Here is a 15,577-nt window from a genome sequence, read left to right on the forward strand (position 1 = left end):
GAGGCCTGGGTTTGGGTCCCAGATTTGCTGCCCACTCGCTGTGAAATCTCTGCAAATTCTCCAGTGAGCGGGTTGGATTCTGCAAGAAAACTTTTCAAGCACTTTCGCATCTGTGCGCTTCGCGTTAGCAGATAGCGCCGTTCCCATTTGATGGAGGAGAAAACCGACTGGGAGAAGGGAGGATCCTGTCCGGGGCTAGTGAAGAGGCGGGCAGGGAGCCGGGTTGAGCCCGGCGCTCCTCACGCCCGGCGCACTCCGCCGACTCCCAGGCCCAGCTTCTTTCGTCGCGGCGCCGCCCCGCGGTCCTGCCCGGCTCGGCCGCCCAAGAGGCGCGGACACCGCGGGGACTACAGCCGGCCGCAGCCTGTCAAACCCTCCGCTCAGCCCCGCGCCGGGCCCCGCCCAGACCCCCAGGGGGATGCCCCGCCCTCGCACCACGATTGGCCTGGGTGGCGCAGCCGCGGCCAGCCAGTGGCTAGAGCAGCTGTCGGGCAGACGCGGGCCCGCCCCCGTCCTCCGGGGAACCGCCCCGTAGGACGCGGCGGCGGCGGCGGCTGTGGGGGCTGCGGCGCCAGTGGAGGCGCGCCGAGCCGGGCGCCCAGCGATCTGCAGCTGCAGCTGCGAGGTGAGAGGGGGCGCGGCCCGCGGCCTAGGGAGGGGCGGGTGCGGGGCCCGAGATCCGAGGCTGGCGTCCCGGCGACTCTCGAACCCCGGCAGCTTGGGGATGGCGCTGGGAGTGCGGAGGGGAATGGAGAGTTTGGGGCCCCTGACTGAAGGGCCGAGGCTCCGGCGCGGCCCCCATCTCACGCGCGTGTGGCGAGAGCGTGGGACTGTGTGGTAGTGCGCTGCCGAGCGTCTGACCAGTGGCAGTGTGGGTCGCGTGTCTGTCTCCGGGCGTGCCTCGGCGGGTGTGCGGGTGTGTGGCGGCGGCCGCGTGGGCATTGCCCACTGTGCGGGTTTGCGCGCGCGACAGGCTCGATTCCTCCGCTGCGCATGGGAATGTGGATGTCCCGGCTGCGCGTGATGGGTTCGCGTTGCTGGATTCAGCGCCCATCCTGGGACTGGCGTTTTCCCGGTTCAGGTGGTCGCGGGTGAGTCTCTGGGGGTTTTCCCCGGGCTTCTGGGCTCGAGTCCGCAGCCTCCGCGCGCAGCTCGGTCCCGGAGCCTCGACTGAGCGCGCAGCCGGTGACCCAGCCGGAGCTGTCTCTGGGGCTTCGCTCGAGCTCTTCTCTGGGAATCCTTGTTGCCGCTGGCTCCCTGTTCCACTTGGGGACAGGGAACAGGCGCGCTACCCGCTCCAGGCCTCAGTTTCACCATTCGTGGAAAAGAGGCTGGTTTCGGTGGAGGCGGATTTGGGTGGGACCTCGCGGTAATGCGCCGGGGCGCGGGGCCCTGGGGTCTTCAGCACACCAGGGAAGGGCGAACCACTCCTGCGTGAGGGGGCTTTTGCGTGGAATCAGGTGGGTTTGACCTCTGATTGGGCTAGGTGTGGTGGCGCTAACCTATGTTAGAGACGCGGAATCCACGGAAGGGGCAGTGACCTGCTCAAACTCGGCCCCGGGACGAGACGGGGGCCGCTTTCCGCATTCTAACTCGCTGTGCTGTCTCCCCTCCCCAGGAGCCCGGCGCGACCCCCAGCCGTGCGCCCCGCCCCGGCGCCATGCATTGCGAGGTGGCTGAGGCACACTCGGACAAGAGGCCCAAGGAGGCCCCCGGTGCCCCCGGGCCCGGCCGCGGCCACGCCAGCCTCGGCCCGCACATGGCCTTCAGGGTCACCGTGAGTGGCGGCGGCTGCGCGGACAGGGGCCTGCGGGACCTGCTAGCCCGGCCTCCCGCGCCGCCACCACGCGCCCACGACCTCCTCCGGCCCCGGAGCCCCCGAGACTACGGTCCATCCAAGGCCGCTGCCGCCGGGAAGGGTGAGTCCGGCCCTGACAACGTGCCTGGCGGCTCCTGTGGAGATTCGGACTGCCCGGCGTCGCCACCGCGTGCTCGGGAGAACTTGGTGGAACTTTCTTCCGAGTTCCTCAGTTTCTCTCCTATTGTTTGGGACGAGCTTGTCAGTCTGAAAGTATGCCTGCTTTGCGAAGCATCTAATTTAAACTCAGCCCCGTTTGGGCAAATGTGTTTGTAGAAAGCTCTCAGCTTACATAGTTTTGCTTCTGTATGTTTCTGATAAAACTTGCATAGAAACTTGTCAAAATTTTATTATATATGAGGGCGAATAGCAACGCATATGTTGGTATCTGTTTCTGAGCAGCTCAAGGCATAGTTTGAAGTATTTCAGTCTCCTTAACTAACAAAACCCAGAGGCCTTTAGCAAGATCACTCTCCTTTTAGGACCTCAGTTTCCCCATCTGTCCAGTGAGGATTTAATTAAACCAGATGATTTCTAGATTCCTGATGGAAAATTTTCTGCATCAGCAATCCAGCCTGGGTCACATCCTAACTTAAACATGACTTTTCTGTACTTGGTGCTTCGGCAGCCTAGTCTTGGATCACAAGCTCCTTGGCAAGCCCCTTCGTTCCCCAGTGAAGCTGGCCACGGGAAGGTGGAGGTCCCAGTATGGCTTATGGGCTCAAAGTCAGAGATGGTGCTGGGATTTTCAGGAACATGCTCTTCTCATCACAGTTAATTATTATTGAGTCATTATTTATGAGTTTCGTGCTGACAGATAATTAACCAGGAATTGGAGAAATTGTTAAGATGCCGTGTCCTCGTCCTCCCCCTTTTTTTTTTTCCGTTAGGGAAAACCAAGGCTTTGGGGTTTGACTATCGGCATTTGGGACCTCTTGGTTCTCTTTCCAAATGATTTTCAAGGAAGACAAAAACAGTTTGGGTTTTATGGTTATAGGCATCACTTCCTAGCATCAGCCCCACAATTCAGAAGAGGTAGGCAGTCTGCTTTTAGAGTTGAGAGCTCCTCGTGGATCAAAAACAGCCAACTCCCTGGTTCAGGGATTAGTAAAATGAAATAAACATAAGCAGTTTTTTTCTTTTTTAAAGAAAACACTCGACTTTGTAAGAGAGAACTATTTCCCATCTCTTTGTTTTAGATGCCAGCCTCTTTTTCAAGGGATAGAGATAAATATTTTAGAAGGACAGATACAGTGGGGAGGGGCGGGAAATGCCTGCAGAATGTTATTGCTGGAATACACACATATGAGGTCTCTTTTACCAGAGAGGAGCGCTGTGCAGCGAGACATGAGTAATGTTTGCTGCCGGGAGCTCCCTGGCTTGCCCCGCTCCATACACAATCCTCCCTTAAATAGATACCCTCCTGCAACGTTCTGTGTTTAAAAACATCGTGGCTGTCATCTGAAGATCGAGTTCTCTGCAGACCTAGCGAACGACTCTCCCGAACATAACCTTTGTTCCACGTTATGGTGAGATCTTTCGTCTGGGGGCTTTGTGTCTGATCTTCCTACTTCCATTCCCCCAACCCCAGTTATTTTTATGCACACCCCCAAACATGTCCAAAATTAAAGATCTTCAAGTCAGGATTACATTTGGAAAGGGCAGAGGAGAATAAAGGGATGGGAAGAAGAGCCTCTTTCTTTGTACCTTAAGCTGGTCTCTCTGGTGAAGCTTTTTTCCCAAGAGGTTTCACAGCTTTTCTTCATAGCCTCCCAGTGAGGCTGGTGTGGTGGGATATAACCCACTCATTTGAAGGGTGAGGAAACTGAGGCCAGAAGGTGGGAAAGTGTTTGGTATGTGTAGGGCAGGGGTTAGGGAAGCCACAGCTCTATCCTAACCTGGCCTAGGGAGAAAGAGAAGGCTCAGGGTCCTGGGCTTGGAGAGTTTTCCCTGCTGGCCTCTGTGTCGCTATAGGCAAGCTTTCCCTCCGAGTCCAGCCACGAAGTGGCCCGAGACAAAACCAGCTTCCCCCCAGTTCTTCAACGTCCTTAAAAATGCTGCAAGGAAATGGCACCTTCTTGGTGCCCCTACTCCTACCGAAATAGTCCCCAGACCATGTAACCCTTTGATTGTTTGGTGTCTAGCTCCAAGTTCTCAGGCTCATTGGAAACAGACAGAAATACCAATTGAAAAATACGTATGTATTGACTGTGCTGGGAATTGTGAGACCCCACCATCTATGATCTGTGGGACTTGGGGGAAGCAATTTCACTCTTCTGAGCCTTTGGTTCCCTCATTTGTAAATTTACCCTGAGACTTAATTTGCAAGACTGATGAGATCATTAGTGATAAAGAGTGTGCAAGGGCCACCTCGGTGCCTGGTTATTTTTAGGATTACTACTGTAATGTGTTTCACATTCTCAACCTCTGGGTTTTCATTTGCACGAGAGGTAATGATGCCTACCTTGCAGGGTAAATAAAACAAGAGTTGTTCTATTAATTCGTGCAGGGCCCATGCTAGGGTCAGTGACATTTGAGATAAAGGGGACAGAGTGAGAAGGAAGAAAGGTTACATTTTTAAAATGCTGAATGTGGAGGGCGCTAACTGTGGTGTGCTAGCCAGGGGAGGTGGAGAGGTACCAAGCTTCGGGTCTTTTGTGGCCACTGCTGCCCAGTGACCAGAGAGAAGACAGTATGGCTCAGCCTGGGGTCAGGTTTCAGATGCTCTGCCGCCTACCTCAGACAGTCCCTAAGCAGAGGAAGAGAGTGGGTTCTTGAATCTAGTAGTTTATCCATAAATGTTGGGGGCCTGTGTATTTGATCTGGAATCGGGAGGCACTGGGATGGTGTGACATCATGGACTAACATTGTCATCATTTACAATAAGAATCATGATCTGTTTATGGCAGAGTCCCGTTTATCCAGATTCCAAACAGCTGGAAAAGCCAAATTGCCAGATGCTGCATTTTTCTTTCTTATTATTAAACACCCAACACTCTGCTTTTATAAGTCCTGACAAGGAAAGAAGGTAAACATCTGGGCTTTATGCAGGCGGACAGCTTTGTGGTGATGGCCTGATGACGCTTGTTCTCTGTGCACGGTGCTTTACGGTGTTCAGAGCGTGTTCCCACACATCCTCTTGTCTGCCCTCATGCCAGCTGGGCTCTGCCTGCCTTGGGGGCACTTGTGAGGGAGCAGATGTAGAAGTCTGTAAAGTGCTAGGCAGATACTGGCTGTTATTAATGTGATTCCCATTTTATAGATGCAGACATTAAGGTTCAGGGATTTGCTCAAAGCTGCAGATAGTAGGTGGTAGTTTCCAAGCTTCTAGCTGCAAATATTTGATTCTGGTTCCACAACTTGTACCTTCTACATGTGTGTGTTGGCGGCCGAGAGCTGGCATTCACACGAAGGCTTTCTGAATGTTCCCAGAGAATTAAAAAATGTCTTTTGCTTTTGGTATTTCTACTGTCTCACATCTTTGGGAATTGGTAACTAGTATCTATGCCATAGTTAGAAAATTTTGTAGTTTACCACATGATTCCATTTGTCCAGAGTTGCTGTTCCCACACCAAACCAGATAATGAGGTCACTATTTAATTGACAGTGACTCACTGGGCCCTTTCACTGTGTACTGAGACTGGATGCATCCTTGCAATAAAAAGGAGGTTGATCACGACAAATGTGAACCCCGCCGTTATAAAAACAGCCATCATGGCTGTCAATGCCAAAAAGCAGTCAGTCTTGTAACTTGGAAAAAAAAAAAGGAATTGTAGATTGTGTGCATGGACTCAGGGGGTGGGGGTGGTGGACTCAGGGGGTGGGGGTGGTGGACTCAGGGGGTGGGGGTGGTGGACAGTAAGTCATGATGTTTTGGTGGTACGACCTGGTCGAATTTCTTCATCTGAATAAGAAGCTCCTGTGACGTTCTGGGGAGGCTTTGGAAAGGCTAGCACATCCCTAATAGAAAGGTATGAGTGATTTTTAAAGCATTCCCCCCTCCGGCTCCGGTGGGCAATTTGCTTGCATTTCATCCATTTTAAAGTGCTGGTCCTGTGATCCGGAAATAATCAGATCCAAATTTTTTCAGTGCTTGAAGTTTCAAATAAGGGAGAGAAAAACCTGCTGACCAAATGTCAGCCTCAGTGAGACAAAGAGAAACAAGTATGTTTGTGGGTAAAAAATGAGATAGGAACATGTTGCGTCTACAGTCGTAAGAGTTATGTATCTGACAAATCTTTTATAGACGTGTAGCGGAAATATAATTCCCAAAGATTCCCTAAGAATCTCGGGCGGCTAGAATTCCTTTATCCTTCCTGCCTCTCAAGCTCTCTAGAAACTAGGACTTTGTGGGCAAAATGGCAAGGGGACCATCACATGAGATCGTAATTTAATTTAGGCTTAGTTGTTTCTCAGTAGTTTACCTGTAGCGTGCTTAGCTGGACTGAGGTCTACAGAGCTTCAGAGCTGTAGAATCACATCGATAGTCTATGTTGCTCCGTCTGTGATTTAAAAATGTCAATTTCTTTATATGCTATGATTTTTCTTCATCCTTTTTCTGGAAAAAAAAAAAAAAAACCAAAACGAACCCCATCTCAGAGTTACTCATCTCCCTGCGTTTCATTTGCATGAGAAGCTTAGTGAGCCAGCACACTTATTTTTACAGTGCGTTAAAATCCCATTACAGGCATAAGTGCACAATGAATCACTTAAAAAAATATATTCTTATGTTCTTTGTTCTGAATGTTGCATAATTATCATCATTTTGTTCGGTTTTATTTTGTGGAGTTTGGCCAGCATCCTGGAAGAGGGGAGAAACTAAAGTTTGGGACAGGGTTTTCAATCTGTTTTGGATAGGATTAGGGGAAAAACAACAAACAAATAAACTTTATTGGGAAGCTGACCAGTGACTATCGCTGAGGATAATTTCCCTTCCTTCTCTCAATTGTCTTGGAAAAGAATTCTCTGTTTTCAACACGATATGGTAGTATTTCAGCAACCTCACCTTACATATACAGTTACATTCAAAGTTAAATTATAATGGGTGGTTTGTTAATTTTTTTTTCTAATATAGATTTCAGTTGCAATTACTTTGGACCTAGAGAATTGTGTGGTTTCTTTTCGTAGGGGGTAGTTTATTTTTGTATTTAAAGAAACAAAGACATTCAGTTCAAGGGGAAGAAGAAATGAAACAAAGTCTGCAGTGGGCTTTGAAAACTTGGACTGCATTATGCAAAAAGCACAGCTGTAATACCAGGGCCAGGAAAAAAGACCAAACTCCTGAAATATCTGTGCTGTTCGCCTTCACTGTGCTAATGATTCTAGCAGTTTAAAAATGGACTTCTTGTTTATCAAGAGCCGCTGCCCAAATTAATAGTTTACAATAAAAAAAAAAAAAAAAGCAAAAGCTTTCAACATTGGAAGCAAAGTCCAGGGACTGACAGCTGAGTTACTGAGTAAGGAAAGCAGAAAAGACAGGGGAAAAGTAGTTTTGTGGCTACTTTGTTGGTCTCCCAAAGCCATATTTATAAGAAACTGAAGGAAAGCAGAAGGTTGGGCTGTGAGGAGAGAATACAACCCTAACCCAGTGGTCTCAGAGTTGAAAGTCACTTAAAGCATCTGTTTTCTTCTTTTTCCCTTCTTCCTCTTAAACTCCAAAGGGTTATTCCTTCAGTAGGTTTCTGGTGGATCGAGGTGGATTGTGTTAGCATTACGAGCTGTGTTTTTAAAGTCAGCATCTGAGTCAGATGCGCTGAGATGAGACCTTCAGTCCGTGAACTGAATAATGCATTTCCTGGATGGCCTGAATTTATTTGGTGGTTATGGTTGGGCCTGCCTGGAGCTAACACATGAGCCATTGTGTAGCATCTTTGCTAGTGGGCCATGCCCTGTGCTTTGAGCCTTGGTTTTCCCATCTGTAAAATGGGGAGCAGTTCAGTTGGATGATCCATAGTCCCTGCCTGCTGATACTCGGGATTCCACACTAACTGGGCTGGGAAGGTTTGGAAGGATCTGGGGTGTAGGAAGAGTCCCCTTTTGTCTCAGACCAGGTTACACACTTGAACTCTCGACTGCTAAAGATGAACACAGAAGGGATGGGGAAGAGGGAGGTCAACTAACCTTTAGTGAGCGGCTGCTCTGTGCCAGGTGAGATGCTTTAGAGACGTGATCACATTTAATTATGCCCAATAGCCCTAGGAGGAAAGGAGGCACTGTTCTAATTTTAAAGATGGGGGGACTGAGGCTTGGAAAGGCAAAGTGCTTTGTCCAAGGTTGTGCATGTAGTAAGCAGTAGAGCCTGGAATTTGAACCCAGGTCTGTCTGACAGCAGAGCCAGTACTTGCCTCTGAGAATACACCACTCTCCAGGACCAGCTTCTTAAACCCAGGTGACTAGGAAGGAGAGAATGTGGCTCTAGAGAGCCGAGTGTCCCCCAAGCCTGGAGGAAGGCAGCAGGAGGCTGCAGGGGGCCCAGACAGCCACATCCCAGAGCAGCCCTTTCTCAGTCTCAGCTAACAGGCTGAGGTGTGACTTACAGGGGACACTCTGCCTCCGTAGGGCTCTGCTCCTCTCCCACTTTGGAACTAGGGAAAGGAGAATGTTTCCAGTGACTCAGGATCCTCAGGAATCTGGGGACTGGAAAAGGACTCTCTGAGGCCATGGAGGGGGCCCCTAGGAGGGGCCGCTTCTCAGAAGCAGTGGCAACTCCCATCCTGACTGGTTATTGCAGGTAATAGTCCCAGTTTGAGTCTTTCTTGCCATTTGGGGAGATTCCTTGCCAAGACCCCGGTCGTAGTCTCCCCTCTACAGCTTTCAAAGACATCTGTTGGATGAGAATTCCTCAAGATCCCCACCATGCCTGGTTGTAGAATACGTGCTTCCCTGAGCATGTTGGGTCAGGGATCTATTAAACAATTATTTCTTGTTAAACACTTGGTGGGATGAAGTAGGGCTTGGGAGGGAGAATAGGCTGGGGATCAGAGTGAACTTGAGAGTTTGCTGGTGAGAAATGGGTCTTTTGTGTCAAATGATGAATGAGCTAGATGAACCCCTATGGAAGGTAAAGATCCCACGGCTGGTCGCATCTGTGGCCTTGCACATGCGTTCATGAGAATGTGTACATTCGCAGGGAGTCATACTGATTCTAAAGATGGACTTGCAGAAGCCGTTCTGGTCCGAGGAGTTTTTGCCTTCCTTCATGCCGCCGTGTCTGAAGGGGAGTGAATGAAGTACGAGGGATGGCCCTGCCGGCCATACAGCGCAGCCTGTTCCTATTTGTGTCTTTTTAGTAACCAGATTACTCTTTTAGATGTTACCTTTGTTTTTAAATAACGGGTTTGCTAGAAATCAGGCTTTAGCAAGAAACCAGGGAGTACTATAAACCTGACTTGAAAAATACAGAGCCCATTTGCTGTTTTAAGCTCTCCGGAGGGCTGGAGATTGGATTTATTTTGGAACGCTGCTGGACTATATGAATTACTTCTCAGAGGGTTGGGTATTTAATACCTAGTAGAAGTTTGTGTAAGAGTTGATGATGTATTTTGCCGACTTTCCCAACCCTGTAAATAAATTACACGTGCCGGCAGAGGCTGCCAGGATCCACTGTGTCAATTGAAGCTTAATTTTTATCCTAAACCACTGAATACTTTTGTCCTAGCGAGCAGAGAAAGTTACGGAGTTTTGCTCGTCAGTGAGCTCATTCCAAGACGACGGTTTAAAGAGCCTGAGAATAGGCCTCCACGGAGTCACTGATTTTGACACCGTTTTTGGTGGTTAAGTAGTTTCAGCAATCTCAAGTCCAACCCTCAAGGCAGAGAATGATAATATAATTTTAAGCGTATCGTAAAAATGAAACTCAATCACGTCCACTCCCCAAACCTTTCTCACTCCCCATCTCTCTGGAGAAAACGGCTGTAATTGTGTGTTTCATCTCAAGACTGCCTTTGCATTTTATCTTATTTGAGTGCAAAGCCCAGGTAATAACATTGGCATTTCCAGCGTGAAACAAAATAGGGTTTCTAATTTGGAGACACTATTAAATATTTCATGCTTCAACCAAACGCAATTCTTTTTTCCTATAATAAGTTTAAATATTAATTCTCTGGAATGTCAGATGCCTAAAGCAAGGCATTTAGTGATCTGCAGTTTCAAGTATCTTGAAGAAGGTTTATGAAACAGGATATTTAACTGTGAGGGATGAGTAGTGTGCTTCAGAGATATCTGAATTCAAGGCATCGTCTTCTGATTTATTTTTTAAAGGGAAAAGGTCATAAAATAAGTTGCTTTATGTGCTGATGGATTAAGTGGCTTAGGCTGAAATAACAGCAGGAACTTTACTGTTTTTCCCCGTTATATTTTAACAATGCTTTTTGGGGGAGGGGGTGAGTCTTTTTCCCGCCTGCTTGTCTCCTCCCCCTGTCCCCCCCGCCCCCCAACAGCCAGATGGCTTTAATTCTAACCAAATCCCATGCTGAGGCCAAATGATTGATCAAACAGTCATTTGTACTTACGTAGCGCTCTTTGTGAGAATATCTCCGTGCTAGGGCTTCTCGCTGGGGCAGGCTCTTCTTTGGGCCTTCAAACAGATGATTTCAAACAGATCGGGCGGCTTGGTGAGGAGGGGTCCATGGGTGGATGCGGAGCAAAAATCCCAGACCGCAAGTCCTTAGAACTTCTCGCTTAAAACCTTTGCGTTACTTCCCATCCCTGACAGCAGGGATATCCAAATGTTCTAAATATAAGGACAAAAATCTTTCCACTGTCCACGTGATAGCAGCTATGCTTTTAGTATCTCTTGAAGCAGAAGATACCTAATGAGACTTAGGTAACTGCTAATTTAAAGAACTCTTTTAAGTAGATATGTACTTTATCTACCACATCATCTACACACATCTGTAGAGACATCAATTTGTCCTACAGATAGTTCTTGGTACATACTTTCAAGATCTTCTGTGAAATTACACTTGGCATGTAGATTGACAGCCAGCTGGCCAATGGGAAAAATCTGAGCCCTTTGATCTGGCATTCAAGGCCTTCTTGCAGGGCCAGTTCCGTCTCTTGCTGATGTCTGCTCGTGGCAGCAGACTTTTCCTTATGCAGCCTCAGACCTGGAATTTACTCTTTACCTGTCCTTCTTTCCTTATAATCTGTGGGCTTCTTTTTATTCATCTTTGTGCCTCCTTAAATCATTTTTGGAACAAGTGGAAAAATAGATAATATTCAAAGATTCATCTTTGTATTCTTGTGTCCAGCACAAAGTCTGGCATGAAGTTTGTATCTGAGAAGTGTGTAGAGTGCTGATTGAGGGCATGGTTGTGGAACCAGTCCACTAGGTTTGAATCCTGGCTCTGTGTACTAACTTGGGGACTTTGGCAAGTTAGGGAGCTTTTTGGGTCTCAATTTTCTTATCTGTGACATGAGGATAATAATAGTAATGACCTCCAAAGGCTATTGTGAGGGTGGAATGTGTTAACACATGTATATGTGCTTAAAAACAGACTGGCATATGGTAAATGCTCAATTAATCTTGGGATTATAATAATTATTGTTGTTATGACTACTATGTAAATGGTAAACAGAACCTCTAGGAAGGGCTTTCCCTCCCTTCCATTCCACCAGATTGACCCTACTGATTCTTTTTTTTTTTTTTTGAGAGGGAGTCTCGCTCTGTCGCCCAGGCTGGAGTGCAGTGGCGCGATCTCGGCTCACTACAAGCTCCGCCTCCCGGGTTCACGCCATTCTCCTGCCTCAGCCTCCCGAGTAGCTGGGACTATAGGTGCCCGCCACCTCGCCCGGCTAATTTTTTGTATTTTTAGTAGAGACGGGGTTTCACTGTGTTGGCCAGGATGGTCTCGACCTCTTGACCTCATGATCCGCCCGCCTCAGCCTCCCAAAGTGCTGGGATTACAAGCGTGAGCCACCGCGCCCGGCCGACCCTACTGATTCTTTAAGACCCAGCTCAAATGCCACCTCCTCTTCGAAATCTTCCCTTTCTTTTGCCATAGCTCTGCTCATACTCTATGGCAATTTCCTATTTACTTATGTGTCCTTGAAGACAGGGGCAGAGTGTCATTATCCTTGACCCTGTATGGCCAGCACAGGGCTGGCTCCAAGTGAGTGTCCGGGAAGTTTGGGAATGAAGTACAGCCCAGTCTTTGCCCTCAAGGAGACTGTAGCCTGTAAAGGAGGAGCTGTGTTTGATGTTCTCGTTTTCCTGCAAGGTTGAACATATGGTAAGCTCTCAACATATGTGAGATGCCAGTAAATTTCTTTTTTTTCCTTGCCTGTCTTATGGTGCTGAGATGCCAGTAAATGCTACATGAGTTCTCACATGCAGATACCATCATGTTCTCTTTCCAACACTGTCTTGAGGCTCTTCAAAATAAGGTCTGCCCCTTGATTGCTAGTGACCCTGGGAGAGTCTCCTCACCCAGCTGGGCCTCCCTTTCCCCTCCCTCTGGGAAGGATTGGCTTCAGGGCTTGCAGGCTCTTTGGTTGCAAGCCTTTGGAGCGGCCGGATCAGGTGGAGGAGCTTGGGGCCTGATGACTGTCCTACAGTGACTGGCCGTTGACCTCTTGGCCAGGATTGGCACTTTCTGTCACATGCTCATCCTCCCTTTTAGACAAAGCCCCAAGTACTGTGACATACATCTCATCTTGTGGCTTAAAGAGCAGCTATGACTGGTTGCTACTCGTCTCACCCAGATTTCTCTAAGATGAAGAGGAACCTTAGACCAAATGTTGGAATTGAGAGCTGGGAGCCAGAGGATGGTAGCTCTTGGTGACCCTGCTGGGCTGATGATTGCTGTCCACACCCAAGATCTCCACTCCAGGACAGGCTTAGAGGCCCTGGGGGATGTATTGGTCTCATGGCCCTTCTCTGGGTACCATTGTGGGCTTTGTAAACTGTAAAGCTTTCCAGAAATCATGTTATTAGTTCAAGCCCCCTTTGGGTAGATGGGAAGACTAAGGTTCAGAGAGGCCATGTTACTTATGCGAAGGTGGCCACATGGCTTTTAGAGTCAGAACTGAGTTTGGATCCTGACTACCTCACCTGCTAGGCCTTAGGCGAATTTGTGGAACTCTGAGCCTCAGTCTTCCTCATTTGAAAAGTGGAGATAGTTCCTGTCTCATGGGTTGCTAGGGGGATTAAGATGAGTGTCTATAGAACACATAGCTCAGGGGCTGGTGCACAGCAGGTGTGTCCCAGAGGTGAGCTGTGGTTGTTGGTCTTTGTGATTGGAGAGCTGGGCTAGGTCCCAGGTCTGACTGTCTGATGTTGTTTCTCCTCTACACTGTAGTACTCTATTCCCAGACCCTGCTTTTTAATTATTTTTTGGTGTAATTCCAAGAATAAGGACTTTGGGGTCAAACTGAGGCTTGAGCTGCAGAGATGGAGGATGCAGGTCTGGCTGGTGGGTGTGCTGGTTTCCCCTAGGGCTGGGGAAGGTTGGGGAAGGAGGAGGGTGTGGGCTGCCTCAGTGCATCTCTCTGACAGGTCCAGGCCCTGGGTCAGTCTAAGATGCTTACTCAGCCTGTGGTGTCCAGTAGGATGGGGGTTGTCTGTGGGGTGGATCTGGAGGCACACCCCCACCTCTTCCCTGGTTTATTGGGCTGGGAGTTGCTGTCAGACTCCAATATCCAGAGGAATTACCTCGATTCTTCCTCTTAAAACCTGTGATGCCAGGACTACCCTGTTCCGAACCCACGTCCCCATGCCTGCCTGGCCCTGCAGTAATGTAGCGGCTTCCCTAACAGGAATCTGTTGAGTCCTGCTGTGAGTAGATGTCCCACGAGGCCATTTAATTCTTTCTACATTCACTCCTTGCCCAGTGGGTGTTAGCATCCTTATTTTACAGTTGAGAAAGCTGAGGCCCAGAGAGGCTAAATGATGTGTCCGGAGTTCTAGAGCTGGTAGGTGTCAGCTGCTGGCCCACCCGCCCCTTCTCCACACCTTGCCACCTATTGGACCTTTCATTAAGGCCTCGGGTCCAATGTTACCCACTCAATTACCCACTCATCACAGTCAAAAACTTCCTCCTCCAGCCAGAATTAACCTGTCCCTCCTTCATTATCTGACTGCCATTTGTCATTTTTCTCTCATGAAAGAGAGAACTTGAGTTTGCAGACCAGCCCTCTAGAGGACAGTGGTGGACACAGAGTGTTAAATCCTGGGCATGAGGACTGCCTTGGGCAGCCCTTTTCTTGCACCTGTTGCTGATTCTGGTGGCTTAAGCTTTCTTCTTGGAGTGAATACCTACTCATTGTTTCAGGCAATACAGGCCAATAGCTTTCCTCTTTCAGCAAGTCTGCAGGGTCTCTCCTGTCTCAGCCTCATACCTCTCCCTCCCTACTCTTCCCATTCCCACTCTCCATGGCTCTGGCTGCTATGCACTCAAAATACGGAAGAAATATTTGCTGGGGTGGGGTGGAGACAAGTAAATTCCCAGTGCTTGATGTTGGCTGAGCAGGTGGGGCTGTTGGGGATCCTCCTCCTCCTATTCCCCTTTCTACTCCTCATTTTTTTTTTTTTCATTATCCTACAGTGATCAATTGAGCACTGTTAGGCACTGGGCCAATCATCTTTTTAAAAATGAATCATCTTAACAGCCATGCACCTGTAGTCCCAGCTACTGGTGAGGCTGAAGCAGGAGGATTGCTTGAAGCCAGGAGTTCAAGACCAGCCTGGGTAACATAGTGATACTCTGTCTCTACTTTTAAAATTTAAAAATTAGCCGGGTTGATGGTATGCACCTGTAGTCTCAGTTACTTGGGAGGCTGAGGGGGAGGATCACTTGAGCCCAGAAGTTCAAGGATGCAGTGAAGCAGTGAACTGTAATCAAGCCACTGTACTCCAGCCTGGGTGACAGAGCAAGACCTTATCTCTAAAAATAAAATAAAAGCTCTTGTGTGTTTTTTTTAAGGTAATAAGTTCTTTAATCCACTTAACAAAAATACAAGAGCACAAATCCACGTTTATTTATTGATTTTTCGTTAGTTTAAATCATTGAGGGGTACAGCATCACTCAGATTCTGTGTCCAATGGCCTTAGCAGGAAGATTGCTTTGGAATTTGGCACGAACCATGCCACTGTTTCCATGGGACCGAGTTACCTTTCCCCAGATGATTCTGGTTTTATTTGGTTTGCCACCTGGAGTCACTGTGTTGTTCTTTGCTTTGTATACATGAGCGCATCTCTTGCCCAAATAGAATTCTCTTTCATCTCGGGCATAAACACCTTGAATTTTAAGAAGAGCTGTGTGCTCCCTTTGGTTCCGGAGACCCCGCTTATAGCCGGCAAAAATGGCCTTGGACCACAGCCTTCCAAACATAGTTCCTTTTAGAAGTGCCATTCCCAGCAGGCCTCCACAGGAGTCAAGATGGCGGCAAGAGGAAAAAGATCTTGTTTAATCTTAAAACTACCTTGTGATGTTTGCTTTTTCACAAGAACACTATGGCTATTTAGATGAATTACAATTAAATAAAATTAAAAATTTAGTTTCCCAGTCATACTAGCTACATTTTAGGTGCTCAGTAGACACATGGCTAGCTAGTAGCTACCATATTGGAAAGTGCAAATACAGAGCATTTCTTCCATCACAGAAAGTTCTGTTGGACAGTGTTAGTCTAAAATATCATTCTTTAATGTATTCATTTGTTCCTCACCTGTTTCCTGACACTCTTATCACATGCTAGAGTCTCTAACATCCTTGGCCTCTA

At 48.2% G+C, this 15,577-nt stretch overlaps 2 protein-coding genes across 2 annotated transcripts in view; one reads left to right on the forward strand and one right to left on the reverse strand.

Moving 5' to 3' along the window:
- Nucleotides 1–545: 545 nt before the first annotated feature.
- Nucleotides 546–15,577, forward strand: part of GLIS1 (GLIS family zinc finger 1) — a 242,179-nt gene continuing 227,147 nt past the window's right edge. The window contains exons 1-2 of the mRNA XM_033226310.1: nucleotides 546–625; nucleotides 1,619–1,919. Of these exons, the coding sequence (XP_033082201.1) occupies nucleotides 1,661–1,919 (259 nt within the window). The 5' untranslated portion in view covers nucleotides 546–625; nucleotides 1,619–1,660. The remainder of the gene's footprint in view (nucleotides 626–1,618; nucleotides 1,920–15,577) is intronic.
- LOC117092559 (60S ribosomal protein L35a-like) lies at nucleotides 14,816–15,238 on the reverse strand. The gene has a single exon (XM_033226311.1). The coding sequence runs from the start codon at nucleotides 15,208–15,210 to the stop codon at nucleotides 14,884–14,886; it is 327 nt and encodes a 108-aa protein (XP_033082202.1). The 5' UTR covers nucleotides 15,211–15,238; the 3' UTR covers nucleotides 14,816–14,883.

This window comes from Trachypithecus francoisi, unplaced genomic scaffold, assembly GCF_009764315.1.
Source record: "Trachypithecus francoisi isolate TF-2019V2 unplaced genomic scaffold, Tfra_2.0 Lachesis_group12, whole genome shotgun sequence".
NCBI classification, from domain to species: Eukaryota; Metazoa; Chordata; class Mammalia; order Primates; family Cercopithecidae; genus Trachypithecus; species Trachypithecus francoisi.